The following is a 25,874-nucleotide window of genomic DNA, read 5'->3' on the forward strand; positions in this document are numbered from 1 at the left end:
GTGTATGGTGTAAGTTGGTGGTCTAGTTTCATTTTTTTGCATGTATCTGTCCAATTTTCCCAGCACCATTTATTGAAGAGACTGTCTTGACTCCATTGTATGTTCTTGCCTCCTTTGTCAAATATTAATTGAGCATATTGGTTCGGGTCAATTTCTGGGCTCTCTATTCTATTCCATTGATCTATATATGTCTGTTCTTGTGCCAGTACCAGGCAGTTTTGAGAACAGTGGCTTTGTAATACAGCTTGATATCTGGTATTGAGATCCCACCTACTTTGTTCTTTTTCAGGTTAGAATAAGGGAGTTTCCCTATGTTACAATAGTTGTGGGTGTTTTGGTTTTTTTTATTATTCATCTATATATATAAAAGATTAATATGTTAAGTGTCCCTCCAACCGTCTGACCAGCCACTATAACACGCATTGACCACCAGGGGGCAGACGCTCAACACAGGAGCTGCCGTAATGTGCACTGGCCATTTACAAAGAAACAGCACTGTTGACCTGGTGCCAACAAAGCAACACTCAGCTTTCCCCAAGTGGGACATAGGCCCCGCCACCACCCCAAGCAACATCCCACCAAATCGCAGCCAATGCTGCCGACACCCCATGGTGCAAAATGTGTCTCATAGCCCAGCCTAACCCAGAAACGTCTCTGTGGGCACCAGGTAATGACATCATGTAGCAACTCCCGGTTTCCTCTCCCTAGTGACTAGCCGCCGTGGAGTTTCTTCAGCCCAGGATCACGACTTGCTTTATAGCCAGGTGCAAACATTTTACACTTTAACCAAATGTCTGTGAAGCATTTTCCTGTGCCTCATCTCATTTGATTCTCACAGAAGTCCTGGAGCAGGTAGATAGGAGACTTGGTGGAATCCTATTTTCTTTTCATTAACCAGAAAATGGAGATTTTACCCTTTTATTAGTATAGATGTGGCCAATATTTTTTATCCTTTTAACCAAAATTTTGTTTTGCTTTCATAGTTGAAATTTGAGTTGGATATACAATTTTTGATGGGCAATTACTTTCTTTCTTCCCATTGAAGATAGATTCCACTTGTCCCATGGCTTTTATTTTTACTGTTGAGAAGTCAGCTGTTGGTCTGTCTGCTCCTTTAGAGTACTCTTCTTTTTTTCTTCCAGTGCTTTTCAGATCTTTCTTTTTGCTGTTCTCCAGTTTTACCATAATGTCTAATTTTTTATTTATTTCTAATTTATTCTGTCAGTGATTTGTTTGACTTCTTGAGCCTGAATAGTACCATCAGTTCTTTAAAATAATCTGAGACATCATCTTTATATATTGCTTCTACCCTTTTTATGTTTCCTTTCCTTCTGAAACTTTGGTGAAATATGTTAGATTTTCCCATTGTGTCATTAATGTCTCTTACTTTTAATCTCTCTTCCATATTTTTATTTTTCCCCTCTTTCTACATTGTTTTCATAGTTGTTATTTATCTTCCAGTATAGTAATTCTCTCTGTAGCTTTGTCTAATATAGGAGTGGAGAACATCTGGCTTGCGGGCCCACAAAATCATTTGGTCTGGCCCTGCCAAGGCCTTAGGGATATTTAATTAAATGTTTGGTCAAATACAGCAGGCTAATTTTTAAGTTGATAATTTTGTATGGCCTGAGAATGATGTTATAAATATCCAAATGGCCCTTGAAAGAAAAAAGGTTCCCCAGCCCTGGTCTAATGTATACTATTAAACTAATACATTGCGTTTTATATTTTGGTTATTATATTTTTCAAGTGTGTACACTCTGTGTAGTTCCTATCTGTAGGATCACTTGTTATACTTTACTATTCCCAGCACATATGTTTAAGCTGCCTTTTATTTCTGTTTCTTTTATCTCTACTCATAATTATATCTTATAATTCCAGTATATTAAAATTTTGCAGTTAATTTACTGATGTTTGTTTTTTCCTTTGGTTTTCATTCATTGTGCTTTTTATTTTCTCATGTGCTTGGTCCGTCCTTCCTTCCTTCCTTCCTTCCTTCCTTCTTTCCTTCCTTCCTTCCTTCTTTCCTTCCTTCCTTCCTTCCTTCTTTCTTTTTTTATTTCCAGAGATACTTTGAGGTCTAAGGTGAACATACCTTGCTATGAACAGATTTGTGTTTGCTTATGTTAAGCCCCTCTGGGCATTAATACTCTGAAGATCCCTAAACCTTTCTTGTGGCTTGAGGTTTCCAGAATCAAAGAGGCAATGTACTGCAGATATGGGCCACAACTACTCAACAATGGGTCTTTTCTTCCTTTCCTTTTATTTTTCCTGCTACATTTAGTGCCAGGCAGCCTTCCCTATAGATTCTTGGGGAGAGAGTAGGAAATGTAGACTTATTCTAGTTCATTCTTACCCTGAAGGTTTAGGCTTTTAGGATCTCAGCTCAACGTGGGGAGGCAGTCTCAATAGATTTCCACCTTGTGTGGGTCTTGGACTTTGATTCTTCCTTCTCATCGTATAAGTTCCTCAGAAGCAAAGCCCAAGAATTAGAGTGACAAATGACTTCAGGACGAACTAGCACTGATGCTTTAGTGTAGGGATTAGTAAACTTTTTCTGTAAAAGGCCAGATAGCAGATATTTCAAGCTTTGAAGGACATATAGTTTCTGTCTATACTATTCAACCCTTAGTACAAAAGCAGCCAAAGTGCATAAACAAGTGAATGTTGCTGTTTCAATAAAACTTTACTTATAAAAACAGGCATCAGGCTGGATTTGCCTCTGCTTACTTTCTCAGTTTCCACACACTCTTCAAGTTAAAAAAATGTTATTAATTTTTAGAAAGAGAGGAAGGGAAACATGAATGAGAGAGAAACATTGACCGGTTGTCTCCTGCATGCCCCCTACTGGGGATTGAGCCCGAAACATGGGCATGTGCCCTGACTGGGAATCAAACTGGCAACCTCTCAGTGCATGGGATGGGACAATGCTCAACCAGCTGAGCCTCACCGGCCAGGTCGTGTATTCTCTTCAATTTTTACCTGGTTAGTTCCTTACCACTTTATGAGTACTTTGATATTTTAAGAGGTGATTCTTCTGTTTTAAGCCAGTGTCTTTCATTTCATTAGAAGAGTGATCCTGCAATTTACTGGAAATGGAAACCTAGGGCAAATTACTATGGAATGGCATATTATTTAACTGAGAAAAGACATGAGTATCAATAACTTAATAGACACTAAAGTAAAATTTCATGACTTCTTGCTTCTTAAATGAGATTTGTAAGGCATGAAAATCATGAACATATTAAGGAAGGAAGGCACACATCAAGTGAAAGGATAATATCAATAACTCAGGCAAGTGTGGGAACCTTGTCAGAAAGGGGTCCATTGTATGAATGAATGTGAGAATGAATCAATGTAAATTCAGTATCATTTCTGTAAAACAGTTTAAAGCCCTATCTTTGCACGTGCATGTTTTGCACAATTTAATACTAAAGTTATCTGTTTTGCATAGAGATTAAGTGTTTATTAATTGATGAAAATATAGATCTCAAAATTTAGAGGTATAGATATCTTATTAAGGTCACATGAATATGTTGTATTCAGTATTTAAATAATTATTTTTCCAGCTACCAACCAATAGTTGACTACATAGATGCTCAGTTTGAGGCCTATTTGCAAGAAGAACTGAAGATCAAGCGTTCTCTCTTTAACTACCACGATTCTCGTGTCCATGCATGCCTCTACTTCATCTCTCCAACAGGCCACTCTCTGAAGACATTGGACCTCTTAGCCATGAAGAGCCTTGACAGCAAGGTGGGTTTGGAAGAGGAATAAACTTATCCTGCTGTAATATTTATTTTGAATTATTAAAATACCTTTATGATAATATATGTAGAACTTTCATTCTTTGCATTTTTAAAATATTTGCTAAGTTTCAATCTTAGGTTATTTTCCAGAGAAATTTAGTTTGGAAGATGAGACGCAAAGAAAAAACATTAACATAAAACTTTAGTTCCTTTTTAAATGCTAGTAGCAGCACTTTTTAAAATATATTTTTATTGAATTCAGAGAGGAAGGGAGAGGGAGAGAGGTAGAAACATCAATAAGAGAGAATCATTGATCAGCTGCCTCCTGCATGCCTCCTACTGGGAATTGAGCCCGCAACCCAGGCATGTGCCCTTGACTGGAATCGAACCCGGGACCCTTCAGGACACAGGCCGACACTCTATCCACTGAGTCAAACTGCCTAGGGCAACTTTAGTTCTTTTTTTATAATAAATTGTATGTCAGAATATGAGAATTTATTTACATTTTCTTTAAAAATGCCTATCAGTACTCCATTCCTTTTAATTAATTACTGAATAATATTCCATTGTATGGATATGTCATATTTTCTCTATTCATCAGGTGATGGACATTTGGGTTTTGGCTCCTCTGAATAATGCTAGTTTGTCTGCTAGAGCTGCTATAACAAAATACGACATACTGAGTGGCTGAAATAACAGAAATTTTCTCAGTTTTGGAAGTTAGGTGTCTGAAATCAAGGTGTAAGCAGGTTTGATGTCTTCTGAGGCCTCTCTTCTGGGCTTGCAAAGGCATTCACCAGCAGAAAACTAACTTTTTTCTTGCTAAAATATTTTTTTGATGACAAAACTTGTAGGGCCTTATCATGTTAAAAAAAAATCGGGGTAGAGGAAAAATAGGGTGTGCACACATGACATAAAATCCCTTTCTTCACATTTGGTTAATAACACTTGCAAAATTCTATTTAGAATCTTTATGCCATTGGTGCTTTGTAAGAGCCAGTATATAAATGGACAGGGTACATCCAGGACTGTTCGTTTCTCTTGTGTAGTGAAAATCCTATGGCCCAGGGTCCTGGTGGAATTTAGTTTTGGAGGCTGGAAGTTCGAGATCAGGGTGCCAGCAGGGCTGTGTGAGGGTCATCTTCCTGGTTGCAGACTTCTCATTGTAGTCTCACATGGTGGAAGGGTCACTTACATTTTTTTAAATGTGGAATTTATTTGACGCTAATTTTACTTTATGACAAGTTCATTGACAAAGATTAAGATGAAATGTTTTATCATATATTACTGTAAATTGTGTTTTAATGTGAACTATACCAAAAAAACTATTTTTGAATTTATGAGCCAAGGACATATATATAAATTTAGGGATCTATAAAAAATATTATTCACAAATTAACTCACTTTGGATTTTTTTGTTTAAAAGGTGATTATAGACTACTATCTTATACTAAAAAAATAACTAGAAATTTTCTGTAACCTCAAATATTATGAGAAATTCAGTTTTCATTATCCTGGCTAGTTATTTTATGAGATAGTATTCAGAAAGCAAGGTCATTCTGGGCATTACTACTTTCTATGTAGATATCAGAGTGGAAAGCATGAAGGACTGCCAGTGAAGTCTTGGTGCATAGATCAGTCGACTTTTCACTAGTTGCAGGCTCCTGGTTTTAGCAAAAATTTGATGAAGCTTATTTGATAGCTGGTTCATCTCACCAGACTTTGTAACCACTTAGCCAGTTATTTTCATTATTTAGTCTGATTATATGGAAGTTCATATTTATTAATAGAACATAAAAGCAAGAGTGTGCAACTTTGTCTTAGCTGGACAGAAGCAACATGATGTAGTTTGTGTAAAGATCATAGAATTTGGTGTCAGTAAAGGCTGGTTTTTAAATATTAGCTCTGTCACTTAATAGCTGTATGTTCTTTGGCAAGTTATTTAGCCCTCTGAGCCTCAGTTTCTTCACCTCTAAAATAAAAGCTAGGGAGTTTTAAAAAGAGGTGATCTCAAGAGGCAGATGTGAAGATTAATTAAAATTGATAGTTTGTCCTTTGTTCCTAAAAGCAGAACACTCCACTGCTCACATGGAAACCTACCTTATCTTACCCTCAATGTGAAACATGTTGCTTTCCCTCCCCCTGATACACAAATACTCATTAGGTTTATCTTTCGGTCTGTGTGTGTCCTCAAGCCTATTGATAGTGATGCTCGTGGTTAGAAATGCCGAAGGTACTCCTCCGACTGGATTTACTCATAGTATGAGCTCCACAGACATCTCCCACCCCTGCCACCATCACCAGAGTTTGTGTCCTGGCTGGGCCAGCCCTTGTGGTTCTTATTATGATCTTAGGATGCACTTTAGCAAGAAACCATCAGGGAACTTAGAAGAACAAGATTTGTTACAGATTCCTGGAGGGTACACAGCACACCCAAGGACCACACAGGAGATCAGGAGAAGAGGGAAAAGGAGGGAGTACAAACCTGGAACTCTGTGTTTATTAGGGTTCAAGGGTGGGGTATCTCGGGTGTTGTGGGTTTGCTCTTTTTGGTGAATGTAAAGCCTAAGAGTGAGAATTAGAGTGTGGAAAGGGAGATGTGGGTCAGTTCTTTAGGTGGCTCAGGCTATCTAAAAGGGGAACTTCATGGGTCGGACAGCCTGGTTCCTTACTGGTGTTTTGCTAGTAGCTTTGTCATATACCTGGCAAAATATTTATTCAAGTTTGATGTCTTTGAAATGGATACCTTAGCAATTGAAAGCTTAAGGTCAGGCACTTTTATTACAGTCAAAAAGCTTAACATTGGGCACTTATACTGCAGCCTGCTTTCTGTACTTATTGTGGATGCAATTACATAAGTTATTAGCATAATTTATTGAATATTTAAGTACATCATATTGAACTTTGCATCAACTTTTTATGTACTGTACTCTGACTAATTTAACATAAAAGCTATTTTTACCCTCAATTGTTGGAAAGTTTTCTGTCATTTATTTCATGGATAGTTAGAAAAATTTTCACTTCCATATTTAAGACTAATAAATCCAAATATACCAGTAAATCAGTGTGAAATTGGAGACGAGAAAGAAATTTAAGAATTGAGTAGAAATTATGATTTTTAGTTTTCATTTTTATTTTTGAAATTATATTGATATCTCACTCTCTTGACACACGTGACTAGCCTGAAATTTCTCACTAAAAACAAACTAAATAACCAAAACCCAAAAAATCTACACACCCCTAAATTTGTGTAGGTATCCATCTTTTATGGTGACATTAATTTTATAGAATTAGCTTTTTACAAGTTTGTTGGCCTTCATGACCCCAGATCTCTTTCTCTCTGGCTGGTGACAGGACTTCAAATAATGCTGAGAAAGTTAGTCCTTTGAGTTAGGAACATTCTCAGTTGGTCATAAAATTTTCTTCCTTTAACATCTAGGTAGGAGTCACTGCTGATGAGGCACAGTTTGGATAGATTCTTTGGGGAAAGGGAGCTGTTGAAATGAGAGGCAGAAGGAGAAACAACCTGTTTCACAATTTTGTATGGGATCAATCATCCTAATTATTTAGTGCTTATATTATTAACAAATAAAAAATTAGTGAATTAGCAGGCAGGTTTGACTTAATGTTACATGTTACTTATTTGTGTATGATAGGACTGTAAGAGATTTTGAGAGAAGAAAATGTGAGATTTTTAAACCGAAATTCAGGTGAAAGATTAATCTAGGTCGGGTCGGCAAGCTTTTTCTGTGAAGGGCCAGGTAGTAAACACTTTAGGCTTCTCAGGCCACATGATCTCTGATTGTAGCCTGAAAGTGGCCGTAGACAATAAGTAAATGAATGGGCCCAGCTGTATTCCAATAAGTTCCTTCCTTCTTTCCTTCCTCCCCCCCTTCTCTCTCTCATTATTTGTCTTCCTCCTCCCTCCTTTCCTTTATTCCTCCTTCCCTCCCTTCCTTTCTTCCTTCCTTCCATTATTCCTGACCCAAAGATATTTTTACCATTAGTTTTTAGAGTGTGGAAGGAGTGGGGAGGAAGAGGAGAGAGGAAGGAAGGGAGGGAGAGAGGGAGGGAGGGAGGGAGGGAGGAAGGAGAAACATGAGAGAGACACATCCATTGGTTGCCACCCGCAACTCAGGTACATTCCCTTGATGGGGAATCGAACCAGCAATCCTGTGGTGTGAGGGCCGGTGCTCTAACCATTTAGTCACAACAGCCAGGGCAATAAGTCTTTATTTCTATAAACAGGCAATGAGCTAGACTATAGTTTACCTATCCCCTAATCTAGGTTAAGGAAATTTCTCAGAGACTTAGTGGTTTTGAATGCAGAAACTAAAGGATTAAAAAATAAATCTTCAATTACAAGATTTTGTTTTTCTTTATTCTTAATAGGTGAATATTATACCAGTGATTGCAAAAGCAGATGCAATTTCTAAAACGGAATTACAGAAGTTTAAGATCAAGCTCATGAGTGAATTGGTCAGCAATGGTGTCCAGATATACCAATTCCCGACAGATGATGAAACTGTTGCTAAAATCAATGCTTCAATGAATGTGAGCTCCTAACTGAATATTACATCTGTTTTATATGTGAAAAAAGTAATTTATAGATAACATTGCTGCTAACATATTTTCACTTATGTCTTCCAAAAAGACACCAAACAAGGTGAATTTTCAAAAAGTCCAGTATAGGAAAATGTTTTGTTTTCTGGAGTTGAAAAAAGTATAATGAGCCTATATTTTTTAGCATATTTTCTTTCTTCCATATTTTCATGTAAATCAAATGATACATTGTGAGACTGGGATACTCCTTTTCTGGAACCATAGTTAAAGATACCTTAAAGCAGTGATTCTCAACCTTCTGGCCCTTTAAATACAGTTCCTCATGTTGTGACCCAACCATAAAATTATTTTCATTGCTACTTCATAACTGTAATGTTGCTACTGTTATGAATCGTAATGTAAATATCTGATATGCAGGATGGTCTTAGGCAACCCCTGTGAAAGGGTCGTTCGACCACCAAAGGAGTCGCGACCCACAGGTCGAGAACCGCTGCCTTAAAGATACCTTAATTGCCTTAAAGACACCTTTTAACTCTGTCTTTAAAAACAGAAGACTTGATAGCTTCCTTTGGTTACTTAGAATCTTAAAATCTTTAAGGAGATCTTTCTGATCTGTTGTTTAAGCTCATTCTTTCTTGCAGTGTCACAAGTACATAATAAACATTCATATAACCTTTAGTTTACTATAATTGAAGACAGCTAAGTTTTCATATTACTTGCTTCAGGCTTCCAAATCTTTAAAATATCGGCTTATATTTTGAAGGATCATGGGTTTTGGAGTCGGACAGATTTAACCATATATTCTTGTGGAAGTTATTAACCTCCCCTCCCCTAAGACTGTTAACGTATCTATAAAGTGGGATTAATAATGCCTATCTTAAGGGTTGTTGAGAGGATACAACTTTGATGCACTGTCAACATCGTGACATTCGATTAACTGTTCATTCCATTTCTCTTTTTTCCCTTTTCTGACTTTTCATACTCCCATTTACTTTACGATACTTAAAACTAAAAATATAAAAAAGCCTGATTAATTTAAATGACATATAAATGTAAGTGATCTTAATTCTTATGTGTCATATTGTCTCTACATCTAATTTTATTTCTATGTCCATATGGAATAATTTTTCAGAAAGGCACAATTAAGAGACTAATAATGTCAATTATTAAATATTAAACATAATACTTAATATTTTTTACATTTGTCTTTTCCTTGTATTAATCCTTAACTTCAGAGAGATCAGTCTGCTCATTGACTCTAAATCTACCTTTTGTATGTTTGCTCAACATTTTCTCCTTACCTCCCTGGCCAGTGTGGCTCAGTTGATTGGGAATCGTCCTGTGCACCAGGAGGTTGCCAGTTTAATTCCTGGTCAAGGGCACATGCCCAGATTGTGGGCTCAATCCCTAGTAGGGAGGCCTGCAGGAGACCGCCGATAGATGTTGCACTCTCACATGGATTTTTTTTGTGTGTTTTTTTTTCTGTCTTTCTCCTTTTTCCTTCCTTTCTCTCTAAAAAGCAGTAAACTATTCTTCAAATAAGTTTGTTTTTCTCCTTACTTAAGCTAGTTTTCCAGTCTGCTCGATTCATCTTTAGTTTGGATTGTATCTTCTTGCTCATAGTAATATCTCATTTCTCTAAATTTCAGAAACATTTTCTGTATTTAGCAGTAATTTGGGACGTAAATATTATTTTGGGTTAATAGTATATATCTATGCGCACACTAAATATATATATGGTCAAGTTTTAAAATCTGGAGCATAGTAGATTTGATTTTAAGAAATTTGCTATTTAACCCCTAGAGTGCCGGGGAGCACGATTGCACTCCTCCTGTCTTTCACCAAAAGTGCCGGGAGCGCTGTTGCGCTCCTCCTGCAGTGTCACTATTAGATGCTAGTAGTTCACTCTTTATGTGGGAAAAATATTTAAAAACCATAACTCAAAATGGCTTGGCAATTTTAGCATAGTTCCAAGGATATTGGTTGGCACTCAAAGAGTTAATTAATTTTATGTTATTTTTATAAAACTGTTTTAGTATTTATCACACTGGTATGAGATGTGATTGATATTGTGGCTTCTTTCCAGGGACATTTGCCATTTGCTGTTGTAGGAAGTATGGATGAGGTAAAAGTTGGAAATAAGCTGGTCAAAGCTCGCCAGTACCCTTGGGGTGTTGTACAAGGTAAATGAGATAAACAATGACTAGAAATATTTGTCACCCAATAGTCTCAAAGTTGCATTTAATGCATTCTTTAAAATGATGCTTATTTATTTATTTATTTATTTATTTATTTATTTATTTTTTATTGCTTAAAGCATTACAAAGGGTATTACATATGTGTCCTTTTTTTACCCCGCCCTTGACAATACCCCGGCTTCCCCTACCCCCCAGTGTCTTATGTCCATTGGTTATGCTCATATGCATGCATACAAGTCCTTCAGTTGATCTCTTACCCCCCTCCCTCCTGCCCCCCAACCCTCCCCGACCTTCCCGCTGCAGTTTGACAATCTGTGTGAGGCAGCTCTGCCTCTGTATCTATTATTGTTCAAAAGTTTATAATGGTCTCTATTATCCATGAGTGAGTGAGATCATGTGGTATTTTTCCTTCATTGACTGGCTTATTTCACTTAGCATAATGTTCTCCAGCTCCATCCATGCTGTTGCAAATGGTAAGAGTTCCTTCTTTTTTACAGCAGCATAGTATTCCATCGTGTAGATGTACCACAGTTTTCTAATCCATTCATCTACTGATGGGCACTTAGGCTGTTTCCAGAGCTTAGCTATGGTGAATTGTGCTGCTGTGAACATATGGGTGCATATATCCTTTCTGATTGGTGTTTCTGGTTTCTTGGGATATATTCCTAGAAGTGGGATCACAGGATCAAATGGGAATTCCATTTCCAGTTTTTTGAGGAAACTCCATACTGTCTTCCATAGTGGCTGCACCAGTCTGCATTCCCACCAGCAGTGCACAAGTGTTCCTTTTTCTCCACATCCTCTCCAGCACTTGTCGTTTGTTGATTTGTTGATGATAGCCAGTCTGACAGGTGTGAGATGGTACCTCATTGTTGTTTTGATTTGCATCTCTCGGATGATTAGTGACTTTGAGCATGTTTTCATATGTCTCTTGGCTTTCTGAATGTCCACTTTTGAAAGGTGTCTATTTAGATCCTTTGCCCATTTTTTGATTGGATTGTTTATCTTCTTTTTGTTAAGTTGTATGAGTTCCCTATAAATTTTGGAGATTAGGCCCTTATCAGATATGACGTTGGCAAATATGTTTTCCCACGCAGTGGGTTTTCTTGTTGTTTTGTTGATGGTTTCTTTTGCTGTGCAGAAGCTTTTTATTTTGATGTAGTCCCATTTGTTCATTTTCTCTTTAGTTTCAACTGCCCTAGGAGCTGTATCAGTGAAGAAATTGCTTTGGCATATGTCTGAGATTTTGTTGCCTTTGGATTCTTCTAGAATTTTTATGGTTTCCTGTCGTACATTTAAGTCCTTTATCCATTTTGAGTTTATTTTTGTGTATGGTGTAAGTTGGTGGTCTAGTTTCATTTTCTTGCATATATCTGTCCAATTTTCCCAACACCATTTATTGAAGAGACTATCTTGGCTCCATTGTATGTTCTTGCCTCCTTTGTCAAATATTAATTGAGCATATTGGTTCGGGCCGATTTCTGGGCTCTCTATTCTATTCCATTGATCTATATGTCTGTTCTTGTGCCAGTACCAGGCAGTTTTGAGAACAGTGGCTTTGTAATACAGCTTGATATCTGGTATTGAGATCCCACCTACTTTGTTCTTTCTCAGGATTGCTGCAGCTATTCGGGGTCTTTTTTTATTCCAGATGAATTTTTGGAGAGTTCGTTCTAGATCTGTGAAGTATGCCGTTGGTATTTAAATGGGAAGTGCGTTGAATTTATAGATTGCTTTGGGTAGTATGGACATTTTAATGATGTTGATTCTACCAATCCATGAACATGGTATGTTCTTCCATCTCTTTATGTCTTCCTCTATCTCTTTTTTCAACGTCCTGTAGTTTTCTGAGTAGAGGTCTTTTACCTCTTTAGTTAAGCTTATTCCTAGGTAGCTTAATTTTTTTGGTGCGATGGTAAATGGGATTGTTTTTATAATCTCTCTTTCTGAAAGTTCACTATTGGTGTATAGAAATGCCTCAGATTTCGTGGCATTAATTTTGTATCCTGCTACTTTGCCAAATTCATGTATTAAGTCTAGTAGTTTTTTGACGGAGTCTCTAGGGTTTTGTATGTATAATATCATGTCATCTGCAAATAAGGACAGTTTTACTTCCTCTTTTCCAATTTGGATGCCTTTTATTTCTTCTTCTTGTCTAATTGCAATGGCTAATACTTCCAGGACTATGTTGAACAGGAGTGGTGAGAGTGGGCATCCTTGTCTTGTTCCTGTTCTTAGTGGAAATGGTGTTAGTTTTTGTCCATTGAGTATGATGTTGGCTGTGGGCCTGTCATATATGGCTTTTATTATGTTGAGGTATGATCCTTCTACTCCCACCATGCTGAGAGTTTTTATCAAAAATGGGTGTTGGATTTTGTCGAATGCTTTTTCTGCATCAATTGATATGACCATGTGGTTTTTTTCTTTCAATTTGTTTATGTGATGTATCATGTTTATTGATTTGCGTATATTGTACCATCCTTGCATCCCTGGGATAAATCCTACTTGGTCATGGTGTATGATCTTTCTGATGTACTGCTGGATCCGATTTGCTAAGATTTTGTTGAGGATTTTGGCATCTATGTTCATGAGGGATATTGGCCTGTAATTCTCTTTCATTGTGTTGTCTTTACCTGGTTTTGGTATTAGGGTGATGCTGGCTTCATAGAATGAGCTTGGAAGTGTTCCTTCCTCTTGAATTTTTTGTAGTAGTCTGAGGAGGGTAGGTTTTAGTTCTTCCTTGAATGTTTGGTAAAACTCCCCTGTGAAGCCGTCTGGCCCTGGGCTTTTGTTTGCTGGAAGCTTTCTGATGACTGCTTCAATTTCTTCCATAGTTATTGGCCTATTGAGATTTTTAGATTCTTCCTGATTGAGTTTTGGAATGTTGTATTTTTCTAGGAATTTGTCCATTTCCTCCAGGTTGTCTAGTTTGTTGGAGTAGAGCTGTTCATAGTATTTTTTAACAATCATTTGTATTTCTGTGGGGTCTGTTGTTATTTCGCCTCTATCGTTTCTGATTTGGTTTATTTGGGTCCTCTCTCTTTGCTTCTTGGTGAGCCTGGCTAGAGGTTTGTCAATCTTGTTTATCCTTTCAAAGAACCAGCTCTTAGTTTCATTGATTTTCTGTATTATCTTTTTGGTCTCTATGTCATTTATTTCTGCTTTAATCTTTATTATCTCCTTCCTTCTGCTCACTCTGGGGTTTTCTTGTTGCTCTTTGAGTTGTAGCATTAGATGATTTACTACCATTTTTTCTTGCTTTTTGAGATAGGCCTGTAGAGCTATAAACTTCCCTCTCAGGACTGCTTTCATTGCGTCCCATAGGTTTTGGATTGTTGTGTTTTCATTGTCATTAGTTTCCAGGATGCTTTTAATTTCTTCTTTGATCTCATTGGTAACCCAATCAATATTTAATAACATGTATTCAGCTTCCAGGTGTTTGAGTATTTTGGGTTGTTTTTTTTTGTAGTTCATTTCTAATATTATGCCATCGTGATCTGAGAAGATGCTTGGTATGATTTCAGTCTTCTTGAATTTGGGGAGACTTTGTTTGTGACCCAATATGTGGTCTATTTTTGAATATGTCTTATGAGCCCTTGAGTAGAATGTATATTCCGTGGCTTTGGGGTGAAGTGTTCTGAAGATGTCAATTAAGTCCATCTGATCAAGTGAGTCATTTAGGGTTGCTGTTTCTTTGCTGATTGTTTGTCTAGAGGATTTATCCAGAGATGTCAGTGGTGTATTAAAGTCCCCTACTATGATTGTATTGTTGTCGATCTCTCCTTTGATATCTTCCAGGAGTTTTTTTATGTATTTGGATGCTCCTGCATTGGGTGCATAAATGTTTACCAGGGTTATATCTTCTTGTTGTATTGATCCCTTTAGTATTATGAAGTGGCCTTCCTTATCTCTGGTTATGGCCTTCACTTTGAGGTCTATTTTGTCTGATATAAGTATTGCTACCCCAGCTTTCTTTTCCTTTCCATTTGCCTGGAAGATATTTTTCCATCCCTTCACTTTCAGTCTGTGTGAGTTGCCTGGAAGATATTTTTCCATCCCTTCACTTTCAGTCTGTGTGAGTCCCTTCTAATGAGGTGGGTCTCTTGTAGACAGCAAATGTATGGGTCATGTTTTTTTTATCCATTCAGCCACTCGATGTCTTTTGGTTGGAGCATTTAGTCCGTTTACGTTTAAAGTTTTCTTTCTGAGCTTTTTATTTCTTCTTTTTACACCAGTCCCTTTAGCATTTCTTGCATTGCTGGCTTGGTGGTGATAAACTCCCTTAGACATTTTTTGTCTGTGAAGCTTCTTATTTCCCCTTCAAATTTGAATGATAGCCTTGCTGGATAGAGTATTCTTGGATTCAGTCCTTTGCTTTGCATCACTTTGTAAATTTCCGTCCATTCTTTTCTGGCCTGATGTGTTTCTGTTGAGAAATCATTTGATAATCTAATGGGAGATCCCTTGTATGTAACTTTCCGTCTCTCTCTTGCAGCCTGTAAGATTCTCTCTTTGTCCTGAACATTTGCCATGGTAATTATGATGTGTCTTCGTGTGGGTCTTTTCGGGTTCACCTTGTTTGGGACTCTCTGTGCTTGTGTGACTTTTTTCTTCCCCACCTCAGGGAAGTTTTCTGATATTATTTCTTCGAGTAGGTTTTCTAACCCTTGTTCCTCTTTCTGTTGTTCTGGCACCCCTATTATTCGTATGTTGTTTCGTTTCATGTTGTCCCAAAGCTCCCTTAGGCTCTCTCCTCCTGTCTTTTAATTTTTTTCTCCAATTGCAGTACAGTTTGGATGTGTTTTGCTTCTTTGTCTTCTAATTCACTAATTCGGTCCTCCGCTTCTCCTAGTCTACTGTTGATGCTTTCAATGGTGTTTTTTATTGCAGCTATATCGCTCTTCATTTCTTCTTGGGTCTTGCATAAGTTATTGATTTTTTCATCTGTTTCTTCTTGCTTCTTGCATAAGTAGTTGATTTTTTCCTCCATCCGGTTTATGCACGCTAGGACCCTTATTCTGAATTCTTTTTCTGTCATGTTGCATGCCTCTGTCTCACTTAGCTGCTTTTCTGGTGAGTCCTCCTTTTCTTTCCTTTGGGGGTTTCTTTGCCTACCCATGTTTGATCTCGCTGACATATGTAGATGTTGAGTCGTTCAGTGGCTGCTCCCTGGGTGGCAGGGGCTCCTTGGGTCGTGGTTGCTGCTCGGACGGTTGTGGTAGCAGCTGCTTCCCAGTTGGCAGCAGCTCCTCTGGTGCGTGCTGTTCACAGCTGTGGTGTCTCTTCTGGCTGGTGGGGGGAGGCTTCACGTACAGCTGCTGTTCCTCAGACAGAGGGTGTGGTGATCAGGTGGTGATCAGGAGGCTGCGGTGATCAGGGGGCTGCTGTTGCTTGGATCTGCTGCGTTGATTTAAAGGCACAAGATACAACACAACAAGGCACAACGTACCAGGCACTGAACACAAGTATATTCACGATATTAATAACCCCAAATAAAGGTGATCACCTGAATTAAGAGAATTAGGGGATAAGGAACAAAGAAGAGAAGAAGATAAAAGCGAGAAAAGAAAAGAAAAATAAGAAAAAAACAAACAAAAAAAGTGCAAAAATAGAATTGGGAAAAAAGAGGGGGGGAAAAAAGAAAAAAAAAAAGAGCGAAAAGAGAGAATGAAGTAGAATGGGGAAGAGACTGTTTGTATGAGGAGCAAACTCCAATAGAACTGCCACTGATCTCAACAAATTCCAGCAACAGATCCCTGGAGATGAATACAAACTACAAACCACCAGTAATATCAAGAGGGGCAAGGGGAAAACAGAAGCCCAAAAATAACCGGTGGGGGGGGGGGGGGGAGGAAGGGAAAAACCAGCAGAAAAATAAAATAAAAAGAAAAAGCAAAACAACCTCACAACCAGTCCTAGAAAAGAAAAAGAAAAAACACAAAACAAAACAAACAAACAAATAAAAAAAAAAACCCAATATATTCAACAATCAAGAAAACAATAGAAAGATAAGAGAAAAAAAATGTTTGGAAAGTGAAGAAGGATAAAGAATAGGTGTATAAGGATTTAGAGAAGTGGATTGGAAATAGGATATATAAGTAGGGTGGAATTAGACAGGGGGTAAAAGGACGGAATTGGGAAAATCTAAAGCAGGAATAGGGTAAGAGAAACAGGACACCAAAAGGGGAAAAGTGAGGAAGAGGGTTTTAGCAAAGAGGTGAAATTGAGATAGGGAAAATTAATGCTAAAGGAATGATGAAAATAGAATGGAGAACACTAATCCCAAAAGAAAATAAAGAGAAAATAAAATGGCACTTTAAAAAATGGTAAAATGGTAGCAGTAATAATACTGGTTAAAAATAAAAATGTAGTAATTGAAAGGGTAAAATCAGGTGATGGAAAAAGAAGAAAAAGAAAAAAAAATTGGTTTCTTAGTAAAAAGGCGAAAAAAGAAAAAAAAAAGAAAAAGAAAAAATTTGCAGTAGTGATGGTCTTTCGGTTCTTCTACTCTTCAGCCTGGTTCGCCTTAGTCCTGCCAGGTATTTAGGAGAGTGTTGAATTTCCCTGCGTTACACTGTTCCTCCGTGTTATAAATCACAGTCCTGATTTTAAAGCAGGCCGTATTTGTGATCCAGTCTGCCTTAACTTGTATTCACCTAAGAGTCAGTTTGTGGCTCAGCCTCTGGGTGGCAGTGTTTTTGGGTTGGCCTCTTATTATTTATTTTTTTAATATATTTTTATTGATTTCAGAGAGGAAGGGAGAGGGAGAGAGAGGTAGAAACATCAGTGATGATAGAGAATCATTTATTAGCTGCCTCCTGCATGCCCCACACTGGGGATCAAACCCGCAACCTGGGCATGTGCCCTAACCAGGAATCAAACTATGACTTCCTGGTTCATAGATCAACACTTAACCACTGAGCCATGCGGGCTGGACAAAGTGATGCTTAGTTTTTATTATGACTCATTGTTAGTCAGGTCTGTAGAGACCAGGCAGAGCCTCTCCATTACCTGCCCAGGTGCACCAAGACATGCAGAAGGTGGGACACACTGGTCAGGCAGTTTGAACAAAAATTTGAGTGTAAATAACAGTGTGTAAACATGATACATAATAATTACCAGGTAATTCTGGGGTATAGTAAGTTATCTTATAAATTTACGTATTTTTTACTACAAACTATTGCCAACTATTTCCAAAATAAACCAGTCAGCCAACTAAAAAAATTTTAGGATTTATTTAGCATTATAATAGTAAGTAATTAGAACTATTTGGTTCATTTACTTGTAATGGTAATTACTAGTACTGATTTCCCAATGCTGCTTTTTATTAAATTGACAAATTTTATAATAAATTTAAATATTGAAAATTAAACATTTTTAATGTATAAAAATATTTAAAAAACAGTTGTACTTAAACAGTAACATACTTATTTGTGATTTTCTGGTCACTATAAACATAGGGGGAACATTTAAGTTTATTAACTGTCTAACACAAGATTGTAAATGTGGCATTTGTATCAAAAGAATTTGATAGCATGCACAGATGGGATTCTTGAGTATGCAGAATTTACTACTTTGAAGTGAAATAATGTTACTTCTTTTTTAAAATATATTTTTATTGATTTCAGAGCGGGAGAGAGAGATAGAAACATCCATGATGAAGGAAGAAACATTGATTGGCTGCCTCCTTCATGCCTCTTACTGGGGATCAAGCCCACAACCCGGGCATGTGCCCTTGACCAGAATCGAACCCGGGACCCTTCAGGACACAGGCCGACACTATCCACTGGGCCAAACCAGCTAGGGCTGATGTTACATATTTTTTAAGCACTATGTGAAGTATCCTGAAGATGTTTTGTAAACGGTTAGCACTATGTTAGTGAAATAACTGGAGCACGTGTTGCCTATAATTTAGTGTCTTATGGAAGAGTTTCTTCCTTGGCTACTTATACGGATATCAGACTTACCATTTTCCTGTTTGTTATTTCAGATATTTTCATTTAATTACTCATTCAACAAATGCTAATTCTGTGTCCGTAATTAAAAACTGGTGTTGCTGTTTCTCGTTTTTCTGGCCAGTGGAAAATGAAAACCACTGTGACTTTGTAAAGCTTCGGGAAATGCTCATTTGTACAAACATGGAGGATCTGCGAGAACAGACCCATACGAGGCATTATGAACTGTACAGGCGTTGCAAACTGGAGGAAATGGGCTTTGCGGATGTGGGCCCAGAGAATAAGCCTCTCAGGTAAGTGGGGATTATACTTCTTTATTTATCCAGAGGATGGAGAATGTCTTTTTCAGAAATCTCCCAATATGAAGTAGAACCATTTGATATTGATTAATTATTGTGCCTTTAGGTCACTTAAAGCCTTCTTGTTTTTAAGGGTCTCTAAGTCATCACATAAAAGGAAGAACATATGGTAAAAGCTTATTATTTCAGTATGTGCTGAAATGAATAACTAAAGAAAAACTTTTAATTTGGTTTTGTTTTTTATTTATCTGGAAAAAAAGCATATTATTATAAAAGAAAGTTGAAATGGGAATCATATTAAATAAATTTAAAAACTGTTGGTTTTTGTCCTGATGAATGTTTTTAGAATGACTTAAATTTAGGAAAATAAAGAATGAAAGTACTTATAGGGAGTTAGAAATTAGACTGTGTCTTAAATATTGCAATGTACTTACAAGAATTTTAGAACCTGATGACCTTCTTATGATGAACATTAAATGTAATTTTTTATGCTGCTGCATCCCATTTTTTTTAAGATATGTAAACATGAAACTCTAATCGTAAATACACTAATTCAGATTTGACAGAGCATTCCAGGAGGAAAGCATGAGATCTTTAAACTATTTTAAACTCTGTTATGAAACTAAGGATTTCTTCTCCTTCTGACTATTTGTATTTCAGTCATTTTTCTGGCTATTAGTAATTGCACCATAGTAAACAAAAGGAAGTAAGAGAAGAAATTAAATTGATGCTGCTATTGCAAATGACTTTTGGAAAGATTTAATAAATGACATTAAATTTTTAAATTTTTTTCAATCTATGGATTTAATTAGTGTTTTAGTTCTTGGAAGCATTTTATGTACTTAATCCCTGCTCACCTATTCAGGAATGCTATACTTCCAGTTCTGGGCCAGTTCTGGTAAAATGATTATGTTCTTTATTGAAGATAAGTCACCTAGAGTTGATTCCTCTAATGCAGTGGTTCTCAACCTTTGCTGCACATTAGAATCACCTGGGAATCTTTTTAAAATCCTGATTTCTGGGCCTCATCCTCCGGAAATTCTGTTTCTTTGTTACTAATGTTTGGCCCCACCCCATAACAAAGAAACAGAATTTCCGGAGGATGAGGCCCAGAAATCAGGATTTTAAAAAGATTCCCAGGTGATTCTAATGTGCAGCCAAGGTTGAGAACCACTGCTCTATGTTTCCCAAAGGAGGCTTTGTCTTTCATTCTTTCAAGTTTCAGGGTCAATTCAGAGGTCTCTGTGTGCATTAGTGAGACACAGATCCTGAGTGAGAGCAAGTAGGACAGCCTTGAAAGACTCCAAGAATTGGATTCAGGTTGCCAGGTGGATCAGTCATTAGTCACCTGTGGATGACTAAGGGATACAGATTCAGAATTTCTAGGGATGGAGCCCAAGAATCTGCATTTAAAGTAATATCCTAAGTTCAGTCATTTAGCAGATACTTAACTGTCTGCTGTCTGCCCAGGATGATGCTAGTCAGTGGGCATGTAAGGTCTGTGGAATTAAACCGAGACCCTGCCCTTGTAGAGCTTCTGAGGTGGGAGTGGGAGGAAGACACTGGCCCTGTGTGGAAAAGAGAGTGTGGAATGTGCTCAGAAGTGGAAGTGCGGAAACCAAATTAGGAGTGTACTTTAGTAGTCCAGGCATGAGAAGTAGAGGCTTGGATTGAAGAGTGGAGTAGAGGTTGTCAGAAGCATACTTAGGATATGTGATTTGAAGGTAAAGTTAATAGGACTCATTGCTGGTTGGACATAGGACGTAAAGGAAGGAGGGGAATTGAGGATGACTCTAGTCCAGCCGTGGGCAAACTACGGCCCGCGGGCCGGATCCAGCCCGTTTGAAATGAATAAAACTAAAAAAAAAAAAGACCGTACCCTTTTATGTAATGATGTTTACTTTGAATTTATATTAGTCCACACAAACACTCCATCCTTGCTTTTGTTCCGGCCCTCTGGTCCAGTTTAAGAACCCATTGTGGCCCTCGAGTCAAAAAGTTTGCCCACCCCTGCTCTAGTCACTAATTGTGACCTAAGAAACTGGATTCATGGTGGTGATGTTTATTGATATGAGCAAGATTGGGGAAGGGCTAGATTTTGGGTGTTGTGTGTGGTAATTGAGAGGTTTGGGACATGTTAAATTAAAGTTGCTTATTAAATACTAGAGGCCCTGTGCATGAAATTCGTGCACTGCGGGGGGGGGGGGGATGTCCCTCAGCCCAGCCTGCACCCTCTCCAATCTGGGACCCCTCAGGGATCGGGCCTAAATCAGCAGTCAGACATCCCTCTCACAATCTGGGACTGCTGGCTCCCAACCGCTTGCCTGCCTGCCAGCCTAATCACCCCCTAATCACTCCCCTGCCAGCCTGATTGCCCCCTAACCGCTCCTCTGCCAGCCTGATCCACGCCTAACTGCTCCTCTGCTGGCCTGATCGCCCACAACTGCCCTCCTCTGCCGTGATTTGCCCCCTCCACCGGGCCCCGCCTCTGCTATGCACACGGCCATCTTGTGATGGCCATCTTGTGACGACGTTAGGGCGTGATGCGTGAGGGTGTGACGACCCAGGGGTCCTCAAACTTTTTAAACGGGGCCAGTTCACTGTCCCTCAGACCGTTGGAGGGCCAGACTATAGTTTAAAAAAAAAACTATGAACAAATTCCTATGCACACTGCACATATCTTATTTTGAAGTACAAAAACAAAATGGGAACAAATACAATATTTGTATTTGCATGTGGCCCGCGGGCCATAGTTTGAGGACCCCTGACCTAGGCTATTAGTATTGATTGTCCACGTGGGAAAGCGCTGTGGTGAGGTGGAAATGTAGAGCACCCATCTCTGTTATCTTTTGCTAAGACTTCAGCGTAGTCTGTCATGGCGGTTAGGATGGCTTTCGAGCAGGTTGGCTCTGGCTCGTATCCCAACTGTGTTACTTTGAGCAGATTACTGTACCTCTCTTTAAGTTTTCTTACCTGTAAAGCAGAGTATTAATGCATGTTCTTCCTGGTTGCCCTTAGTTGCCACGGAATTACTGAAAGGAACCCAGACAAGTAACTCGCTGCTAACAACTACTCAACAGATGTTAGGTCTTTTTACTGGGTAGATTTCTTTTCCTCCTAAGCAATTCCAAGTGCTTATATAAGTAGATTAAGAAGAATTTTTTAAAACTTATATTTGATAAGAATTCAAGACATTATTTAAACCAAGTTTGTCATTAAAGGCTACCAGCCCAGTGTAGGACCAGCAAAATGTGGTGAGGTTTCTGAAAATGGTGAAAGTAACCTGATAGATTTAGAGGCTTCTTTAAAATACTACCAGAACAAATACAGAAAAATAAGAAACCTGTTAAAAACTAAAATGCTTTTAGTTAAAGTTAATTTCAGCATGCCTCCTTGAATTTGAAGCACTTATATGATTATCCAGAGCATTTTGTACATTTATAAGCTTTACTTTTTTTTTTTAATTTTTATTGAATTTATTGGGGTAACATTGGTTAATAAAATTATGTAGGTTTCAGGTGTACAATTCTATAATACATCATCTGTATATTTTATTGTGTGTTTTCCACCCAAAGTCTTTCCTTGGTCACCATTTATCCTCCCTCCCTTTACCCTCTCCCATCTCCCCACATTCCCCCTTTCCCTTGGCAATCACCATAGTGTTGTCTGTGTTTGTTGTTGTTGTTGTTTTTGTTTAATCCCTTTCCCTTTTTCACCTAGCCCTGCCTGGCTCTCCCATCTGACAGCTGTCAGTTTCTATCTGAGTCTGTTTCTATTTTGTTTATTAGTTTATTTTGTTCTTTGGATTCCACATATGAATGAAATCACATGGTATTTGTCTTTCTCTGACTGGCTTATTTCACTGAGCATGGTGTTCTCTGGGTCCATCCATGCTCTCAGACAGTGTTCAGGATCTGGTGTTCCTTGGAATGCCTGTTATGTGTACCGCACATTCACTGGCAGCCGTGGTAACTACTATGCAACATTTATTTATTTTTCCTTACACTTATAGAATTCTATATTTAAAATATTTACTTCTCCAGTTATAGTATTTTAAATTGGTAAAATTTCTTTTCTTTTCTTTTTTCTTTAACCATGAAGGGTGTTTATTTAAAAAAAAAAAAAAAAGAGCATCCTCCTGATGTGCAATGATTCTCTCTCCCTCGCTTTCTAAAATCAATTTGTAAAAGTTAAAAAACAAACAAACAAAAAACCAGTTGTATAGAGTTATACTGCATAGGGCCTAAACATGCTTGCTCCTTTCGGAAGTACTGACTTGGGTTCTTTCCCTAAAATTTCTTAATTTATCACATTTCCCCCCATTTCTTTTTAGAGAGAGTGGAAAGGAAGGTGGGAGGAGGAGAGAGAAAGAGAGAAACATCAATTGGCCGCCTTTGCAGGAGCCCTAACTGGGGCCAGGATTGAACCTGCAACCCAGGTCTGTGCCCTTGACTGGGAATCGAACCCAAAACCTGTGTACAGGCCAATGCTCCAACTACTGAGCCACACCGGCCAGGGCAATTTATCACATTTTTTTTGGACAGTCCTTGCTTTGCTCGGTTAAATTTGGCTCTACATCCTGACAATTTCTGTCATTAAATGAACATTTACGAACACACTGAAATGTCTAGAGAGCTCTGCTGCAGAATGGGGTTACAAATATAAAGATGGTCTGTCTGTTAGAGGAGAGGCAGGTGGCTATTAATGACAGGGAAGAGGTGTGAACACAATGCCATGGGAGTGCTTGGAAGGGGCAGCTAGTTCCAAATGGGAAGATCAGAGAAGACTTTAGAGTGGAAGTTGCATTTGAATTTGGCCTTAAGGAAGAGCTGGGTAGAGGAGGCGGCAATAGCATCGGAAGCAGAGGAGGTGCAAGCTGAGGAGGTGCGGCAAATTAAAGCATGAAGCGTGTAGCATGCTTTGGGGTGAATAGGCCGGTATGGCTGGGACCTAAGGGGGTTTGGGTTTGTTTGGAAGAAATGAATCTGGAAAGGTGGAATTAGGTCACATTGTGAAGTTCCTTAAGTGCTCTCTGAGGAGGTGGGACTTCATTCTGTAGATAAACTCTAATGCAGAGGAAAAGGTAGTGAGCTCTGTGGTTTTGGTGAAAACTCTTAGGAGTGGCAAGAAGAACTAAGTTCAAGAAAGGAGAACTAAAAATGCAGAGATCAATTAGGATATTATTGCAGTAGTGAAGACAGAAAATCACAGAGATCAAGTTGGCCTGTAATAGGAAAACTGTAGAAATCAAAAGAAGACTAGATTTAGATGATGTTTTAGGTTCACAGGCCTTGGTGATCAGATATGGAGATAAGAACAAGGGAAGAGTCAGAGATGACGTCAGGACTTGGAGGTCTCCAGACACAGTAATGCCAATTAACAAATTTTGAAAGGAATTCCTTTGAGGTAAAATGCGAGTACTTACTGTGAAGGATTTGATAAAGCAGTTTTCAAACTCTTAGTGCTCTGTTGGCTGTAGCACTGTGGCTTTGTATGTTTCCTGCTATGGGAAATCTCATGTTTTGGGTTGCTGTATATGGGAGGATATTGGCACATGTTATAGTTATGAGACTTCACCTGAGATATTTGAATTTTTGCAAGTTTATTCACATTTTTAACCTGAGATTACTATAAAAACTTTTTAGTCTTCAAGAGACCTATGAAGCCAAAAGACACGAAATTTATGGGGAACGTCAGAGGAAGGAAGATGAAATGAAGCAGATGTTTGTGCAGCGGGTGAAGGAGAAAGAAGCCATACTAAAAGAAGCTGAAAGAGAGGCAAGTACACTAGTTTGTTGGGATTTGCATTTTTTTAGGTGTCCTATTAATTTGGGGGATTTATCTCAATTTAGTTGAGATGCATTTGGAGACTACTTGTTATTCTTTAAAAACTAGCTATTTTATACACCTAGTCTTTTAAAAAATTGTAGTCTGAAATCAATTTTGGCCATTATGAGCAAATGGTCATCCTTTAGAAGTGGCTTATCAAGAACTTGTAATGCACCAGTTTACTAAGAAGTATTTTAAGTATCTTAACCAGGAGCCAGAAATGTTGTAGCTCTGGCTTGCTAAAGCCCTTTTTGAGAATTTAGGTGACGTTTGGTCTAAATGACCTTTGGCACAGCTAAACATCAGCAGTGAATTCCTTTAGTTCTGTTTGCTTCTCATTCTTCAAGCAACAATTTTAATTTTATTTGTTAAGCTATTTTCTATAGATCTGTAGACCTAATTGCAATGGCTACTTTTAAGTAAATGGCTGCATTTTCAAATGAGGCTCAAAAAGGGTGAGCTGCAAAAAAATTTCTAGAAGACAGAAATGTTAATACAAGTGAACTTGATAACACAAGAGTCCCTGAAGAGTTATTTGTAATTAATTTTACAAATTTATTATGTCAAGTACACTTACAGTACTTGGTATTTAAATAGTAAATGGTTTGGTAAAATAATCTAATATATCCTACTTATAATTTGAATTTTGGTCTTTTGAAAAATTTCAGATAATAGAAAAGGGAATCCAGAGTACACCCGTGTCCCTCCCACACCTAGATTTAGTAGGGAACATTTTGCCATTTTTATTTTACATGTGCGTATGTTGCGCATGTGTGTGTATGCGGGTATATGTGTGTATGTACATGCATGTGTATTTTTCCCGGTCATCTGAACGCTGGTTGAGACATCATGGCACTTTATCTCTAGACACACCAGTGTGCATCTCTAAAGGTTAGGTGTATTTTTCTTCATAACCATAGTACCAATTTACACCTAAGAATATTAATAGGAATGCCATAATCTCGCCTAATTGCTAATCCATATTCAAATTTCCCCAGTTGTCTCAAGATTGTCTATTATTATTTCTTTTTGTTTGGTGATTTTTGTTTTTGAACCAGAATTAAATCACAGGTCTTATTGCATTTGGGTGTTCTGTTTCTTTAGTTTTTTGTTCTCTTTTAAACTAGTCCCTACTTTGTAGCTATTTTTAAATACAAATATTGAGGAGGAAGGAGTTGTGATGAGTAGGAAATAAGGATGCTGGTTTTTCTTTTAATCAGTGGATTAGTCTTTAAGGTGGTAGTGGAGTGAAATTCTTCCAAGAGTTTCTCATAGATCAGG

At 38.0% G+C, this 25,874-nt stretch overlaps 1 protein-coding gene across 7 annotated transcripts in view; it reads left to right on the forward strand.

Moving 5' to 3' along the window:
• The window catches only part of SEPT10 (septin 10), a 72,650-nt gene that overhangs the window by 39,878 nt on the left and 6,898 nt on the right, over nt 1-25,874 (forward strand). For 6 of the 7 annotated variants that reach the window (XR_001347550.2, XM_006085732.3, XM_023751418.1 and 3 more), the window contains 5 exons: nt 3,570-3,756; nt 8,142-8,303; nt 10,399-10,495; nt 18,590-18,758; nt 24,410-24,542. Coding sequence is in view for 6 of the 7 variants with exons in the window: in XM_006085732.3 (XP_006085794.1) it covers nt 3,570-3,756; nt 8,142-8,303; nt 10,399-10,495; nt 18,590-18,758; nt 24,410-24,542 (748 nt within the window). In the remaining variant the exon portion in view is untranslated. The remainder of the gene's footprint in view (nt 1-3,569; nt 3,757-8,141; nt 8,304-10,398; nt 10,496-18,589; nt 18,759-24,409; nt 24,543-25,874) is intronic. The other variant, XM_023751422.1, reaches the window with a different exon arrangement.

This window comes from Myotis lucifugus, unplaced genomic scaffold (assembly GCF_000147115.1).
Source record: "Myotis lucifugus unplaced genomic scaffold, Myoluc2.0 scaffold_21, whole genome shotgun sequence".
NCBI classification, from domain to species: Eukaryota; Metazoa; Chordata; class Mammalia; order Chiroptera; family Vespertilionidae; genus Myotis; species Myotis lucifugus.